This window comes from Vitis riparia, chromosome 13, assembly GCF_004353265.1.
Source record: "Vitis riparia cultivar Riparia Gloire de Montpellier isolate 1030 chromosome 13, EGFV_Vit.rip_1.0, whole genome shotgun sequence".
Classification (NCBI taxonomy): Eukaryota; Viridiplantae; Streptophyta; class Magnoliopsida; order Vitales; family Vitaceae; genus Vitis; species Vitis riparia.
This window is the reverse complement of record NC_048443.1, coordinates 25,192,666-25,209,343: the sequence shown is the minus strand read 5'-3', so window position 1 is coordinate 25,209,343 and position 16,678 is coordinate 25,192,666. Positions and strand designations below refer to the sequence as shown.

The 16,678-nt window shown below is 36.4% G+C and overlaps 4 protein-coding genes and 2 non-coding genes across 7 annotated transcripts; 1 reads left to right on the top strand and 5 right to left on the bottom strand.

The window, feature by feature from the left end:
* Nucleotides 1–4,138: 4,138 nt before the first annotated feature.
* LOC117929253 lies at nt 4,139–6,305 on the top strand. 2 transcript variants are annotated; one of them, XM_034849525.1, is made up of 6 exons: nt 4,139–4,462; nt 5,098–5,194; nt 5,344–5,498; nt 5,601–5,676; nt 5,780–5,844; nt 5,980–6,305. In XM_034849525.1, the coding sequence occupies exons 1-5, from the start codon at nt 4,334–4,336 to the stop codon at nt 5,794–5,796; spliced, it is 474 nt and encodes a 157-aa protein (XP_034705416.1). In that variant the 5' UTR covers nt 4,139–4,333; the 3' UTR covers nt 5,797–5,844; nt 5,980–6,305. The 2 variants fall into 2 exon arrangements, with proteins under 2 accessions (XP_034705416.1, XP_034705415.1); XM_034849524.1 differs by having other exon boundaries at nt 5,344–5,507.
* A 331-nt stretch (nt 6,306–6,636) lies between these two features.
* Nucleotides 6,637–7,340, bottom strand: LOC117929254 (lipid transfer-like protein VAS). The gene is made up of 2 exons (XM_034849526.1): nt 6,977–7,340; nt 6,637–6,869 (listed from the first exon to the last, which is right to left on the bottom strand). The coding sequence occupies exons 1-2, from the start codon at nt 7,314–7,316 to the stop codon at nt 6,853–6,855; spliced, it is 357 nt and encodes a 118-aa protein (XP_034705417.1). The 5' UTR covers nt 7,317–7,340; the 3' UTR covers nt 6,637–6,852.
* A 1,412-nt stretch (nt 7,341–8,752) lies between these two features.
* On the bottom strand, nt 8,753–9,548 carry LOC117929252. The gene has a single exon (XM_034849523.1). The coding sequence runs from the start codon at nt 9,433–9,435 to the stop codon at nt 8,899–8,901; it is 537 nt and encodes a 178-aa protein (XP_034705414.1). The 5' UTR covers nt 9,436–9,548; the 3' UTR covers nt 8,753–8,898.
* Nucleotides 9,549–9,754: 206 nt separating this feature from the next.
* On the bottom strand, nt 9,755–9,826 carry TRNAD-GUC. The gene has a single exon. It is a non-coding gene; the product is annotated as a tRNA-Asp (tRNA).
* A 268-nt stretch (nt 9,827–10,094) lies between these two features.
* Nucleotides 10,095–10,166, bottom strand: TRNAD-GUC. Its single transcript has one exon. It is a non-coding gene; the product is annotated as a tRNA-Asp (tRNA).
* A 526-nt stretch (nt 10,167–10,692) lies between these two features.
* On the bottom strand, nt 10,693–14,700 carry LOC117927509 (rop guanine nucleotide exchange factor 5). Its single transcript, XM_034847041.1, has 7 exons — nt 13,997–14,700; nt 13,503–13,619; nt 13,237–13,391; nt 12,338–12,412; nt 11,957–12,247; nt 11,476–11,832; nt 10,693–11,376 (listed from the first exon to the last, which is right to left on the bottom strand). The coding sequence occupies exons 1-7, from the start codon at nt 14,292–14,294 to the stop codon at nt 10,879–10,881; spliced, it is 1,791 nt and encodes a 596-aa protein (XP_034702932.1). The 5' UTR covers nt 14,295–14,700; the 3' UTR covers nt 10,693–10,878.
* Between the last annotated feature and the right edge of the window lie 1,978 nt (nt 14,701–16,678).

Genomic DNA, 16,678 nt, shown 5'->3' with positions numbered 1-16,678 from the left:
TTGGCAACTAGGCTAAGAGTCAAGTCAAGACATGACAGACCATATGGTTAAGTGTAAGGCTTCTACCAATTTGACCAACTTGTAGATTGCAGAATCCGGGACCATGGTAAGGATTTTCTTTAATTTGGATCATTCAAATGGCAACAACAAATCGACTAAAAGGTTGGCAAAAGCACAAGTTTGATTATCGGGGCTCTTCCATCAATTTCAAGTCACAAATCAGATCTTAATATTCTTTGGCTTTTGGTTGAAGCTCAATATTCAACTGGGACATATTCTTCTGTACGGTCACACCTTGAGGACCACGAACTGGGGATGGTATCATATCCTGGAATTGGTCGGTAGTGAAATGGGTTTGAATCTGTCAATCCATTACAATATTAACTAATGGTGTTTCTGCACTCTTATAAACCTTAAAATTGTTTTAAAGAAGCATGATTTATATCCCTTAATGTTTACCAAAAGAAAAAGGTTCTATGTTTCAGTTTTGCGTGGCTAGCAAGAGAGAGTCACATTCACATGAAATATTGGAGACTTTCATGTTGTAAACGAAGGATGAATTTCCCTAAAGTGAAGGTGATAGTGTTTGAAAAATGAAGTAAAAACTAAAAAGTCTTTGATGAAGTCATGTCCATCATCACACTTTATAAAGGTCTGGTGAGTTAGATCAATAATCATAGAATTTAACATTTTTAAATTAATTCCTGAATGATTTCAATAATATAATTAGATTTTGAATATGAAAATCGAATTATTGCTTAATGATTTCAATAATATAAGAGCTTTAAGACGGATTTTTCTTATCTTATTAATTCTTATAAATGTATTTTGTAATATCTTTAATATTTTTTTAGACTTGAAATCCTCTCAAAATACTTTTAGCTTTCGAAGAATCAAGATTTCGATGAATCAAGATAAAAGCTTTTTTATTATTTTGATTTTAACCTTTATGTCTTTTAAAAAATTCCCCTTTGATTGTAAATAAAGTGGTTTATCTTATCATTCCTTGTAATCTTTCTAGCAATCTCTCATACATATCCATATCATGGAAGCTTTTACTGTAAGAGTACTTCAATTATGGCAATTGTCTTTGTTGACTTTAAGGACTTTTTCACTTCTCATCTTTTTATTATAGTTCTAATAGCAATTTGTTAGAGTAATAAGACTAAAAAATGCACAAATAATTAAAAAGAAATACATAATTGTAATAATAAAAATTTTATTATCTTCCACTGTTTTTATTCAACTATAATACAATTTTTCATTTTTAGACACACAGATCCCCCACCTAACAAAATAAAATTTTCTACTAACAAAAATATGAAACCTTGTAAGATTTAGTTAATTAAGTAGAGAAATTAAGAGTTCAATCAATAATGCTTTTAGAAAATACTTATAACATAAAAAACGCTTTTAAAAAAAAATTAAGCATTTGATAAAATTTCGAAAGTATTTTTTAAAAAATTAAACTCGCCCATGATGCTATTTTAAAAATAAAAAATAAAAAATTATTTGATAAGTAATTTTCCTCAAAACACTTCTAAAATACCCTTCCATTACAAAAATTTATTCTGAGAAACACACTATCAAACACATTTTAATTAAATTTACTATTTAAAATAATAATATTTTAAAGAAGGTGGTTATCATCTTGCCAACAGACATCTAGTCACCAGCTTTAATTACCAAAAGTAAAAGGATCTATTAGGTTCCATCTACTTTAGAGTCGCGTTCCCATGAGATATTGGAGACTTTGATATTGTAAATAAAGGATGAATTTCCCCGAAGTAAAGGTGATGGAATCAGGAAAATGACATAAAAATTGTAAATCAAGGGGTTGCCTCCACAGTACCACACAGCCTTCCATCATATATCAACTTTCCCGCAAGTGAGAAAACTTCACCGCTTTGCATTCTCATCCAACCAACGAATAAAATATCCATGGATGCAATCACCTCGTCATATCATGGAAATGTCAAAGAAAAAGTTAACAAAGTACGGAAAATTTTTGTTAGAGAAACAACTAAAATTATTCTGAATACATTTGAAACCAAATTTAAACATATAGTAAGTAATAATTTATATGTGGATAATGTTGAGATTGAGCCTTATGGGCCTACCATGGCTGGTGCTTAGTACTTCCGAGGGGAAGATCGGAGGCTCGGGGTCATCCAGGGGAGGCCCCTTTGTGGACAAATAGGACAAATAGGCAATTGGTGTGATTGAGGGGCCACGGTCTTGGGCCTCTGGCCTTCCCCTCAGAAGTGGTAAGCGTTTTTTATGTCAATCCTTGTACCATCGGGGCAGCGGCTCAAGATCGTGTTTATTTGTTCTAATAAAGGAGACGTTCCCAGGAATTGAACCTAAGACCAAACCTTAAGGTCCACCTAAATGTCAATCCTGGTACCATCTAGGCAACTTACCCAAATGGTATCAGGATTGACATTTAGGTGGACCTTAAGGTTTAGTCCTAGGTTCAATTCCTGAGGACGCCTCCTTTATTGGAACAAATAAACAAATGGTGTGATTGAGGGGTCATGGTCCTGAGCCTCTAGCCTTCCCTTCGGGAGTGCTAAGCGTCAGCCATGGTGGGCCCATAAGGCTCAATCCCAACAGATAAGTGCACCTAGATGACACTTAGGCAAATTAACTAATTAATCAAAGACATAGATAATATACAATGGGTTTATAAACTCACTATTAAGATGGTAGGTCAAATAAGCTTGGCATATATTATTATCTCATTTTATAATTAAGCTCTTAAGTTAAATTTATGGCTTAACATGATGAAAAGGACCTCACCCATGTTTGCTTTCTCGATTTAGAAGATATTTTATGCATTTCTTCTATTATAAGCCAATAGAGGGGAAATTATTGAGAATCAAAAAAATGCATAATATAGTGAAAATAAAGAAAATAAATAGAGGGTACCATGACAAAGAGATACATCCATTGTATTTGTCCCAAGCACCCTGAAAACATGAAAATTGGAGTATATATCCACCTTGTCACAGATTTTTCAATCCATGCTTCCAACCTTATCTAGATGGAACCTTGAACAAAAGGATTTGAAGAACATTACATGTGCCTTAGAATACTGAATCTGTGGCTGAGAATGACGAGAGTTGAGTGAAGATTTTAATTACATGAGCTGGAATATGGAAAGAGAGGTATTAATCCATTGGTCACCCATAGGCACTCATTAACACAAAGCAAAGTAAGCTAACTTTGCAGTAAAATATATTGATAAATGGCCATCTAGTCACCTTCAAATTGAAGAGGGCTTGATATTTTCCATCAGAGAATCATGCATTGAAACTGTCAACGCTAAAAAGCTCCAAGACTCGAAGCTTATATATATAACTTAATAGGCCAAGTACCATAGAAATTAAATAGGTCCAAAATGGAATGAGTCATCGAGACATTGTGGAGAGCATCGCATCAGCCAATGGCTGTCATCGAATCTTTGTATACATCATGGACCTCCTCAGGTCATTGTCAAGTCATATTCTTCTCCATTTTTCTTTTTCCTTGTTTCTACAGCTTGATTAAAATTTAAAGGTATAGTCCGTCTCCAAGTGGGGTTCCAAAACAGGCCAAAACCCAATTAGAAGAACATGAAAATTATTTGAATTTCCATGAACAATCCAGTAAACCGTCAATTGGGGTTGGATAAGAATATCCAACATACAACTACAATGTATATCTTTATTATTGCATGGTATCTTTTCTGATTTTTAAGAGACAAGAGGATGAGGAACACTTGACGGTAAACTGTTTGTTGTAACTTGTGGGGCGGCAATGGAAGAAGTGATATATGAGAATAATCTCAAATTGGCATATGACCTTATCCATCTCTCACACAGTGGAATGGGCCAATGCAGGAAAGGTCAAAGATATCTCAAGGACATGCTAGACTCACCCAGAGGAGGACTGTGAGGGAGGGACACGAGGCATGAAGGTGTTGGAGATGGGCAACATGTCTACTCGGCAGTAAGAGATGCAGCCAGGTGTCAGACACCCAGTTGAGGTGCAGAGAGATAGAGGGCTTTAAATGAAGACACATGGGTGGCATCAAGTTGGGCTTATAAATAGCTGAGACAGTCGATTAAAATATATGCTATCTCCACACCTGTGATCTTCACGTGCCCTCTCTTCTGCAGCTCTCTGCTACTGTCCGTTTCTCTATTCAAATCTTATCCCTTTCTCTTTTCTTTTCTTTTCTTTTCTTTTCGTTTCTTTTTCTTGGTCAGTGGTTGTTGTCTGCCCGTTAAAGCTCTCAATCAAAGTAGTTTTGTTCGTTGGTTGGTAAAGCTGTAGCAATAGTGATAGCATGGAAAACACTAAGCAAGTGGGTTCATCTTCTTCCATCACTTCGGACCTTTTTGGTCCAAAGGACTCCTCTTCTTCTTCTTCGTTATCCTCCGGCCTCTTTGGCTCCATTTTTCAGCCGCCATCCTCGGTATTGTTTCTTCTGCAACCTGTTTTACTGTATTTTCTTGTGTGTAATGTTCCTTTTTGTTGGGATTTTTAATATTTTCTGGTTAGTTGTGTTTTTGGTTCTTTGATATCCGGTATGTATTCATAGCCCTGTTGATAACTACATTAACTTATCCGCAAGGGTGAGAGCAGAGCAGTGTTCTAATTGAACAATTAGAAAGAAAAAAAAATAGAAAGGGAAACTTAAAAGCTGATTTGGTTTACCAGTATTCAGATATCAGTTTTATTTTCTCTTTATGGCATCTGTTTGGACTTCAATGTTATATGATACGAGAAACAATACAAAATGGCTTGTTCAATGGTATTCTCTTGAGTTTGAAACAACTATTCTCTGATTTTGATGGGTTATGATTAATGGAGCAAGAACATGATGGATAATTGGACAATGTAGGCTCATCTTGAAATACAGGTAAGTGCTCAGAATGGACAAAGGCAGCACTTGGGATTGTTATGTTACAGTATTCTAATGTACATCTTTAGCTCTCTATATGTTGATCACTGACCTCTAGCTGGGTTTTAACTGGGGTTGATGATTAATATGGGAATATTTTCCTAGATTATGTGGCAGGTTCTGAATCTTCCCTGCTCTGATTTCAGGTACCGGGGAGGAACTCTTCACACACTGGAAATATAGGATCATTTAGGAAGCAGGGTTCAGGAAATCAAGCTGGGAATGGCAAGCATGGAACGCCAGGTTTGTGATCATATTTGCATGCTACTGAAAAAAAAAAAAAAAAAAACATTTTCTTAGCTTTTAGTCGCGGCCCTATTGATAACTCTAGTTGGACCTTTAGCTTTGTTTTCTGGACAAAATTGTGATATCTAAATCTGTATTCTTCTCAGATAACATAACTCAAGTCTGCAATGGTGAAAGCAGCAAGGACAGGGGTTCCATTTACCATAATGAAACTGTAGAGCCATGCTATTTCAGCTCATCAATCTACTATGGTGGACAAGAAGTTTATTCTCCAAACGCCCGGAACACGGAGTCTCATCCTATAGTGACTGTAGCCCTCTACACCATCAACTGAACATTATGCAGCTTCATCTGTCAATTTATGACTGAAGTGGTTTTCTTTCTTGTTTTTTAACTTCAACAGATAAAGAAAGATGGGGGAGAAGATGATCTGAACGGAAGCAATTCAAACAGTGCTTCAAGAGGAAATTGGTGGCAGGGTATGAATCTATGATTGTTGTGGATTTAGACAGAAAGCTATTCATTTATCTTTAGGTTGCCATAGCTTTCAGATGCTAACATCTTTAAATTCTGTCTCTGCAGGGTCACTTTATTACTAAAACTTTGCCTTCGATGCATGCACGTGAAAGGCTTACCTGCAAACTAAGGTACTTGAGTCAGACCTTACCTTTTGTGTGCAGCCATTTGCTCCATTTACTAAGAATGGTACTATTCTTGTGAATCTTATCACGTTGATATGCTAAATCCAGTTGACTAATTGGTGCCTCTTGTCCCCATTGCAGGGAAGGTTTCACTATCATCTACTACAATATTATGGAATACAAGGTAGTAATATAGTTAAGTCAACACGGCCAGGACTCGCAATGCTACAAGTGGTTTCTTTTGGTTTCTTTTCTTTTAGTATCTTCCAGCTTTAGTCAATCTGAGCAAAGTCTTCTATGTAAGCTGATTTTGTCTAATGTCGAACACTGTTTCTTGTATACAAGGCTTCTTGTTGCTGAACAGTGTTTCTGGCTTTCAGCCACCAGCATGTGCCACTACCATGGAAGGATGTGCTCTGTTCTCTAAATCAATAAATAAGAATGATGTTTTCATAGTTGGTATCAAACCCCATGTCCAATGACCTCTGCTATTAATCCAAATTTACATTAAGATTAGATCAAACCAACTGAACAGCCCATGAGCCTTGAATATCCATGGAGCCAAAAGGATTTCAAGGCTGCCATTGGCCTAGCTCATCACACCTGCAGAAGTCACAGCTTCTTATAAGTAGAGAGTTAATTTTGAGGGCCTTTGTCCTTTTATGGGAATGAGGTCTCTTCAGCCTATTTTTCAGTGAGTTATAATAAAATCATAAACTTTAATGTACTGATTTTATACTGATTCAGAAAAGGCTGGACATGCACTGGGTAGTCTTGCACTAACCTGCACTCAAAACAAACTGAATACCCCCCTCAGGGAAGAAGATGCATTCTTTATTATAACAAACACATTATTTATTATCCAACATCATAAAACACGATAATTTATTTATCACACATTTTTTGGCTGTTGCGACTAGATGGACTAGCAACAGGAGCACAAACTCTAGCACACTGTTACTACTAAGAGCAGGTACTTCATATTCATTAGAACCGTGAATCTACCTTCAGGGTTCAAGGAAGAGTATAAGCTGCAAGACAAGAGGAACAGTATTAGCTGGGGGGGAAGGCAAGAACAAAAAGAGGGAAAAGAATTAACTAGCAAACACTAATGGTAATGTTATAAATGGAAACAGACCTCCACACTTGTAACCCACTGGACGATCAGCAAGGTTGCAACGCTTGGGAATGGTCACAGCAACTTCTAGCTTGATTCCAGAGCTTTTAGCTGTATTAGAAAGCATGACAGCACAAAGGCAGTCTGGGTTCTGGCCGATCTTCTTCACCTGAAGACAGCAGCTCTTGGAAGGGGCAGCTTTCTCATTTTGTGCTGCAGCTGCACAAGGAGCCAGCTTCCAAGCTTCTGTGTCTGGGGAAGCATTCCCACATTCACCAGCTGCATCAACTCCTTTGAACCCAGTGATGCCCAGAACCACAAGAAGAACCAGAAAACCAACATATTTCTTTTGCAATGCCATTTCTCCACTGGCTATGTGTTAAACTTCTCAACTCCTTGGGCTTCTTATACTGAAACAAGGAGCTCAAAATGTGCTTACACATGAAATCCACAACTCATAGTGGAAGTAGCACTAAAGGAAACTCATTTTATTTAGTGCACACCTACTCCTCCGCATTCAAATGAGGTTAATCTGCCCACTTTAAGCTAATGAAGCTCAGTGCCTAGTAAAGTTACCACTAGTATTCCATTACCTTTTCTTATCATTGAAGATATACAAAAGAAGAGTTTTCCATGACCAACTGACAGCACAGCAGTTCACAATTTCAATCCTTACTCTTATTTTTCCAAAACACCATCAAAAGCTCTCTCAATGGAAACTACCCTCAAAATACCAGAAAAGTATTTCTCAAACCTATGTATAATTTCACAGAGCATGAAAAGCTCAGTATAGGGAAATATCTATAGCATTCTGAACATTACCCATTGCATTCTCTATCAGCCCAACATTCTCCACTAAAGTCAAGGAAAAGAAGAATGACAGTGATACAATGGTGGATTTTGCTCCTATTTTTTGTACACCTTAACCCTTCAGTGCAACAAAGGTATCCTATCCTAGGAAACTTTCTTAGACAAGCCTAACATTTCTCCATAGTAATGGAAGGGCTTTTGTTAAAGCTTGTTGGTATGCTGGGTTTGCAACAAGCCCATCATTGGCAAAAGAGAGAAAAACCTGAAGCCAGAGCTGGTCCAATCTTCCAATGATAAGACAAATTTAAATTCAAAATTTAGAAGACTACCCATCTCTCTTCCTAAAACAGAGATGATAAGCAGCAGGTGTTTCAAATCAGCTGAGAATGAGGAACCCATATCCCATGTGCATTGAAATAAAACAAATCAAGCACTAGAGGTAATCATAGATGATCAATAATCAGTAAAGGACCACAGCACAGCTACAGGGCATCCCCTTGTGGGTGCTACACTTGAATTGGAAAGAAATGCAGTATTTCATAATTGAATAACATAAGAGTCCTTTTGGGAAAGGCTCAATGAAAAACATTTCTGGTAAATCAGGTGTTTATACCATGTCGCCATTTGGAAAAGCATATAGTGGCATCACTCAAAGGAAATAAAGAAGCAGAATCAACAAAGATACTTGAATTATTTCCCCTGCAATAATCCTTCATCTTCAATACACATGGATTTGCATTCAATTCTCCCGAGTATATGCTTAACAGGAATCACACAAGGCTGGATTGATACAATAGAAACCTGTGGTAAAATGCCCGCCAGTAACCCAGCAGATTTATTCTCATAATAATAAAGTCAAATTAAACCAAATTTTTTGCCAAAATTATCGAATCCAAAAGTTCAATGGGCGTTCTTCTTAGCAAGAATTATTGCAGTAGGATAATGGCTAGAGGATTTGAAGGCATTATGGCATAAGATTTCCAAGTATTATCACTCATGGATTCAAAACTCCGGTAAATTTCCACTAAACTCTGATGCAAACAAACTCACATTCATAAATACAAATTACAACAACTAGTCTTGATACTTTCAACACCAACAAAAACGCTGTCGTTTCACAAGTGCCCACTTCCCTAGTTAATAAAAGCATACACAACAGTGCAAGCATAGATGAGAAGACCGATGGGAACAAATATCACCAGAGGCACCACAGCAGCCAAGGTCTGAGGGCTTCCACAAGCCAAAGTCCCAAGCTTGATCTGGACCATATTCACCAGGGCCATCATCAGGCAGGCGCACCCACAAAGAGAGCCGACGGCAGAAATTAGCATGCTGATCCGGAGAGCAGTCTCATTAACGTGGGCGAGCAGAACGGTCTTGTACATCTCGCGGCTCATGGCGATTCGAATGGCTTGCTTGATACCCAAAGCGATGAGGCTGGAGAAGAGGAAAGAACTGAAGGAGTAGACGTGGAAGGAGACGAGGTCTTGGGCCATGCGGGAGGTGGGGTTGCAGCGAGGGTCAGTGATGAGGCTGTTGCTGGAGTCGTAGGGGTCCCAGGCGAGGCCGATGAAGACTGCTAGCGTGAAGAGGGAGTTCACGTTCACGATGCCGTCGATGGCGGTTATTTGGATGCAGGTGCCAATTTTCACGCGACGGGAATCATCCATGTCCGGCGGATCCGAGGGTGGACGATGGATCGGGTTCAGGTGGGAGGATCTTAAAAAGATCTTTAAACCTAAAACAAAGGCGTTACGGTTGTTGCAGTTGCTTTTGCAGCGACGAAGGGAAAGGTGCGTCTTTTTAGACCAAAAAGTAATGACCTCTATTCATATGGAGCAAAGGCTGCTGGGCCTAATACTGACTTGGGTTATATTTTGGGCCCAAAAAGCAATGACCTTATTCATAAGGGCCTAGTCCTGACTTGGGTTGTATTTTGGGCCGAAAAAAGATGAAAAAGAGTACAACCCAAAAAAAAGATTCAAAACACGCCGTTGCCGGGGATCGAACCCGGGTCACCCGCGTGACAGGCGGGAATACTCACCACTATACTACAACGACCTGGTGTTTATTCGGATGTCTAGTTAATAGTATAAAATAGATGACCTTATTCATATGGACCTTATCCTGCCCTGGGTTGCATTTTGGGCCCAAAAAATAAAAAAAAAAACCCACCGTTGCCGGAGATCGAACCCGGTCACCCGGATGTACTACAACAACTGAATATTTAGCCATGAGCCTGGTTAGACTCCAAAAAAATCAACCCTATTCATATGGGCCTAATCCTGACCTGGGTTGCATTTTGGGCCCAAAAACTAATTAAAAAAATCGCCGTTGCCGGGGATCGAACCCGGGTCACCTGCGTGACAGGCAGGTATACTCACCACTATACTACAACGACTTAACACTAGAGCATGCTTTTATCCCTAATTATTGTCATGCAAACCTTCCTCTCTTCTACTACCAAGGATATTGACGTGGGTGCTTGGACTAATGAACAGATTCACTATGTAAACTAGTGGTACAACTTGGAACAAGTGAAGAAAAAACTTACAGTTGAACTCGGGTCTGACTCAAGTGAAAACCCACTCACATTCTAAGCAAATGGTGTCTGATTGAATCATGATGTCACCTTCTTTCTCATGGATAATTTAAAGAACTCAACATTGGAGATGCATTTCTGATTACATTCCCATCTATTCAACAATTTCTTAAGATTATTCTAGCGTGGCCTGGATTGATTTTGAACATGGCAACAGAAAGATTTAAGTATTAACCCTTTTAATTAAATAAAAAAAATTATTAAAATTGTTCTGGCCATTTGGTCTAGTGGTATGATTCTCGCTTAGGGTGCGAGAAGTCCCGAGTTCATTCTCGGAATGCCCCTCTATATTTTCTTTTGACAGGAAGGAAAATAAGATTTTAAGTTTTGATAAATCAATCTCTATATCATATTGTGTTGCAGCTACATCCACATATAAATACAACGTGAATCCAAATATCCTCTTATCATACCACTACCAAACATCAATCATAATGGGTTACAACGAGAGTTTTGTATGACAAATTTTCCTACTCTTCAGTTAGCTTTCTTCTTCCTTTCTCAGAAACCCTTAATGCTGTAGCCTCAACTTAGCCTGGTGAGTTACTGACTCCTTTTTATGCTGCATATTTTTTGTCTCAGTTCGAGTTGCAGGCGCTTCAACAACAATTGTGCTTGTTAACCCCCCTTCTGTGGGATTCCCACTGTTTTTTGTTTTTGTCTCAACACCAAGATAATTATTCAGGACCCTCTTCACTCCAAAACCGCGACGGGGAGGCTTGTTGTGAAGAAAAGGAGTTCTCTCCCCCCTTGCAGGGCTAATCAGTGGTGCGGGCGACCGGCTCAGTGTGGTCAAAGCTGTTTTCTGTGGAGTGCTCGAGACGGGCACTGAATATGGAATTGAGACCCTCTTATGAGCAATGACACTGACTGTAGGAACTGATGAATGCTTATCCGACTGCTTATTTAGGTCATCAACGTATAATAGATCATCAATACGAGCCACAATGTTAAATGCCAGGCTTTCCAAAACTCTCGAGTAGCTTTCCAGAATGGATTTCCCCACATCCTGAAAAGACAAAAACAATTTGTCAAAGTGACAAATAGAGGAAAAGGAAATGCATCTCCAAGAACAAACAGAAGACTATCCGTGGAGGAGAATTTGAACCTTGTTGCACTGGATTTTGCTGGTATCCAAAGTAGTTTGTGTAAGACCAGGGAAACGCTGCTTCAAGGAGAGGAAGAGGCTTTCAGCTCTTTCTGCAAGCAATTCCCTCTTATCTCCGTCAACCATTAGATCCTTGACCATCTCCCATGACGATTTTGCAGTGGAGCGGTTTGGATTGGTCATTGGTTTGTGGTGAGTTCTACGACGCCATACATATATTGAAGCTTCAACGCGGTTTGCAATCTCTAAAGCAACATGCTCAGAGGACAGGTCAAGGCAATCAAGCAGGCACTCTGAGGAGAACTGATCTGATGTAATATACCGATAAATAATGTCCCCAAGACAGGCTCTCCCATTCTGCAAATGAACAAAAAAAAAATAGTTCAAACACTATGTCATCTTTGTGTGATGATAATTCATAATTTTGTGAATGTGCAGAAAAACAACATACGCATAAAGCAGAAAGCTTGAGGCTTCATACCTTTGGAAGAGCTTCCAAAAATGACTCAGGAACTTCCATTTCAGCTAAAGCATTGCTGTTTATGGCCATTGCAGCTTTTAATATTTGATTTGCACTCTCACGTTTGTGATTCAACTGCTTCCTCGAATTTTCAGAGAGGCCGCCAGGAGGGACACGTGGTACTGGAAGCCACCATTTCTCCTCTTGCCGCTGAATAGGTTTGCGGAAAGAGGCTGACCCATCAGTCTCAGGGGCTATAATACCTTGATCTATATACCAAAACTCTGTATTTGTGAAGCCATCTAATATCTCCTGAAGTGGACATAGAAAATGTTACTATTTTAGAATTACTTCTCGCAATCAAATATAATGAACAAAGAAACAAGCAATGTTGAATCTTACAAGAAGCATGTTATCGAGTTTACGCAGAGCTGGGAGATTGATAAAAATATCCGATCGTGGTCTGCAAGTCATTACCTGAATGACAAATATAAAACCAATAGTGAAAAAGACTGGGTAAAAATAAAAACTTCTTTTGACCTTCATTCACAAGTAAATGAGGTATCACTCTCTGGAAAATCCTAATCAATTTAAGATTTGAACGAATTGGGAGTGATTGGCAATGAATTCTAAGACAAATTCCAGATAGCATTCAAAATAAAGATACACAAGTGGAAAGTGAAGAATAAGAACTTGAGAAAATATAGGCAGCATTTAGATTGGATATCCCAAATCCAAACACTATGCTTGTAAATAACCTCTAATGCAAATTTGTAATTTCATAAAAAAAAAAAAAAAAAAAAAAAAAAAAAAAAAAAAAAAAACAAGAAGAAGAAGAAGAATCTGTGGGCTACTGTAAACACCCAAATCTGTGGATTTGTAAAACAATGGCAGAGGTGTTATTTGGAAACTCACACCACATGTGAATTGAATTCAAATCCCAACTTCAAATCTAGGTCTCCAAACACGTCCTTATATAAACCTCAAATGGGGTTCGGTTAAATTTATTGCATCTCACATGTGCCATCTCTCAGATTTGGCTGCAGAGAAAATGGACACAATGAACTTTTCGAACCTGGTTTCTTTTGATTCAGCTGAGAAACTCAACAAAACCAAATAGTTGGATTATGCTTAGTTTGGCAGAGGCTTTACCATTCCCAAGTAAAAAATAAAAAGTAACGATTCCTAAGGTCAAAATTCTAATTTATTTTCCTGCATTTTCTTAGCAATCAAAAGGAAAAATATTTCAAGAACATTTATACAACCAAGAACAGGATTTACGGGACTAGACTTGAAATTACCTCAAGTTTGCTGCCATCAGGGAATGTTTGCCAAGAGGGTATTAATTGGACAATGTGGTCACTAACACAAAGGAGCAACTCCATTTCTCTTCGCCACATGGATTTCTTCTCAGGGGGCAAGGGCTCTAATCTCCACAGTTGCCCAAAAATGGTAGCTATAGATGACATGGAATAATGGAAATGAAATGAATTGCAATTAAAAAGCCAAAAAAAAAAGACTAATTAATTGAAAAACAAAGCCTTAGAATGAGAGAGAGAAAACACACCACAAAGATTGGTGATAGCATTTGAAATGGCCAAAGCTGTACAAACCCCTTTTCCAGACCCTGACATGTCTTCACCAAGCAACAGTTTCGAAAACCTCTCCTTCATCATCTCAATCTCTGTTTCATTTTTTTTATTTTTTAAGACAAAGAAAATATAACTAAATTACAAAACCGCTAATGAGTATGAATCGGCAGACCTCAAACAGGATCTATCTGAAATGGAGAAAAGTAAATGAGATAAAACAAAATAATAGCACTGATTGGTTGTAGGGAAAAAAGAAATTTTTGAATCTTACGTTCTATGCTACTTTGGTTTAGTATTTTTTTTTTTTTCTCCTGTTAAAAATAACGGAAAACTGTAGGCTTAAAATTTGAACTTCTTTTGTTTACCTACAGTTTCTCAACAACCAAACAGCTCAGAAGGAAAAAAAAAACAGAAAAAACAAAAAAAAAAAGCAAGAAAAAAAAAAAAAAAAAGGCACACTATTTCTAACCTGAAACCTTTGAACCAAGTTGCTTGACCTTGGAATCATTCAAATGGGATTTCGTTTCATCTTCACTGACATTAGAAACCGAGCTTTTACGCACCTCAGCCTTCCTAATAGGCCAACCCAACAGAGTCGGTGAAGACGGCTCTTTAGCCTTGACTTCATCTCTCTGAAAATCAGAGCTGGATCTACTGGAACTGCTGGAATCAGTGACCGATTCAGTCCCAACCCCACTCGCATCAGAAGATTCAAATCCATCTTTTCCCTTTTCAAATCCTCCACTGTTCTTCACCGAACTTTCCATCCCAACTTTTTTTTTTTCCAAAAAAAATAAGAAGTTTTAAGACCCAAAAGAGAGTAGCTCAAGATTCTTCAGAAGATGTGGGTTTCTTGTTGAGTTTTCAGTAAAGAAGACGACATTTCTGGAGCCCCAGCTCCAACACGACGTGATTGTGGTGGTGAATTAAAGAGAAAAAACCAGAGAAATTTGCAGAGGGGTTTTATTGGGAGAATGGGATGGAATATTTATATGGTGGAAGTGTAGTTCAGCCATGATTGCAAGAGGTTGCTCCAAAAGCCTCCGACACATGATCTTTCAGGAAACATCAATGGCACTCTCTCTCTCTCTCTTCCCTCTTCTCTCTCAGAATTTTGATTTCAAGTTTAAAGGGTAACTGCCGATGGCCAGATGCCAACGTCTCTCTATCTCTCTCTCGCTCTGTCTCTCTCTCTCTCTCTCTATCTCCCAAACCATTTCAAAATTCTAATATAAAATAATGCCAATGTAGCCGTAGACCGGACGGATATGTCCAATTTTACGTTTTTACCCCCACATACTATTTGAAATTACGAAACTGGCTTTTAAATTGTAGGATTTAACTTGTTAGTTATATTATTTACTAAATAATAAAATGTAATCATTATCTTACTAAAGTTGGTTGTTTTTAATCAAGATGCTCTGAAGTAAATTAAAATAATGGCAAGTATCACCACCCCCAACCCTCCACTGCCATGATTTGAAATTCTTTTAAATTATTATTTCGAACAAACTTTCTTCTCACAAATTCATATCTTCACATTAACTTTCAAATAATCATACAAAGTCCAACTCACATTCCAACATTATTTCAATTTTGTTTCGGATTTGAAAGTGAAAGTTGGTATTATAAAAAATAAAAAAATAAAAATTAATCTTATAAAAAGGTTTTATTAAACGTGGGATAACTTCTCCCATAAGATATAATACAGCAAGGATCTTATAAAATGTATTTATCAAAAAATATTAAATAATAAATTTTGTAATAAAATCACTATAGAAGCTTCCCTGTAGCTTATAAAAATGAGTTCAATCCAAACAAAGATTTCCAAAACCACAAATTGAATTTGAATTCAATCCCATGGGATACAAATGATATTGCCAAGTTATAAGTTTAATTTAGAATCCTATTGAGTGTTTGATAAATCAATTTAATAGCTTAAAAGGATTTACTAACTTAATTTAAGCCATTAAAAATTAAGTTTACTTGGTTAAATAATTTAATGGTTTGAAATAAAATCATAAAAAACTTTAAGTAATAAATAAAAAATAATTAACTTAGGTGGTGTTTGTTTTTTTACTTAATTCTAAATAGAACCTTAATACTTAATAGTATTAAATATTGAGTTGTTTATTTTTGTAGTATGTTATTTCTATTAAATATTAAAAAGTAAAAAAAAATCAATATATTATTTTTTTTATTTAAAAAAATTTACATATTTTGGTTTTTTCAATTTAGTAAAAAGTTAATAATAAGTCATAAAAAAATAGAAAAAGAAATAACCTAAATTTTAAAAACAAATTGCTTTCAGTAAAAAGTCAAAAAAACAAACAGCACCTTAGTTTTAAGTCTACATCTCTATTTTACCTCCCTCATTTTTATTAGTTACCTCTATAATCTCCTTTACTACTTTATGACATCTGTTGTTACTCGACTTCCTTTGTCATAGTTATAATTTATGAAAATAAAAATGTCAATTTAATTATTTTAAATTAATTTTATCAAACAATTTTAATACTTAAAGTAAGAATTAAGTAGTAAATTTTAAGTTAATAATTTAATTTAAAATCAGCTTAAATTATTAAGAAATAAATATTAAGTTTTATCAAACACTTCGTAAGAATATTTTTTTTGCATTTATTAAAAAAATATCATCTATTAATCAAATAATGTCATCTATATAGACAATCTCATGGTTTTATATTTGAGTCCAAAGGATTTTATTGTTTTATACCTTAATCTTATTTTTTATATATTAGTATGATTTATATGTATCTCATGACTCATATTTTACCATATATCTTTAACGGTCTAAATTTAAATGTGATGGATATCAAATTACAAAATGGTGGACCATTAGTTTTTGGAACAAAATGATTATTTAAAAAAAAATTCCCATGTATGAACTTTGAAATAATTCTCAATTTGATCCTTTTTTTTTTTTTAACACATGAATGGTTACATGGATAGACTCTTTTATTTATATGATCCTAAGATTCTTGAGAGAAATCAACAGTAGCTCATGGTGGCATTTTTCAATTATCTTGAGAATTACATCTTGTGACTGTATTTTTTGAATTGTCTTTATAACCATAGCTATATATATATATATATATATATATATATATATATATATATATATATATATATA

Bases quoted from the DNA above. Each gene is read 5' to 3' on its own strand.
- LOC117929253 (XM_034849524.1), top strand. From the start codon at position 4,334: ATGGAAAACACTAAGCAAGTGGGTTCATCTTCTTCCATCACTTCGGAC. The intron at 5,195-5,343 runs GTTTGTGATCAT...TATTCTTCTCAG, and splicing joins TGGCAAGCATGGAACGCCAG to ATAACATAACTCAAGTCTGC. The intron at 5,508-5,600 runs GTAGCCCTCTAC...TAACTTCAACAG, and splicing joins AGTCTCATCCTATAGTGACT to ATAAAGAAAGATGGGGGAGA.
- LOC117929254 (XM_034849526.1), bottom strand. From the start codon at position 7,316: ATGGCATTGCAAAAGAAATATGTTGGTTTTCTGGTTCTTCTTGTGGTT.
- LOC117929252 (XM_034849523.1), bottom strand. From the start codon at position 9,435: ATGGATGATTCCCGTCGCGTGAAAATTGGCACCTGCATCCAAATAACC.
- LOC117927509 (XM_034847041.1), bottom strand. From the start codon at position 14,294: ATGGAAAGTTCGGTGAAGAACAGTGGAGGATTTGAAAAGGGAAAAGAT. The intron at 12,248-12,337 runs GTAAGATTCAAC...TGTCCACTTCAG, and splicing joins AACTCGATAACATGCTTCTT to GAGATATTAGATGGCTTCAC. The intron at 11,833-11,956 runs GTATGAAGCCTC...GTTCATTTGCAG, and splicing joins TTTTGGAAGCTCTTCCAAAG to AATGGGAGAGCCTGTCTTGG.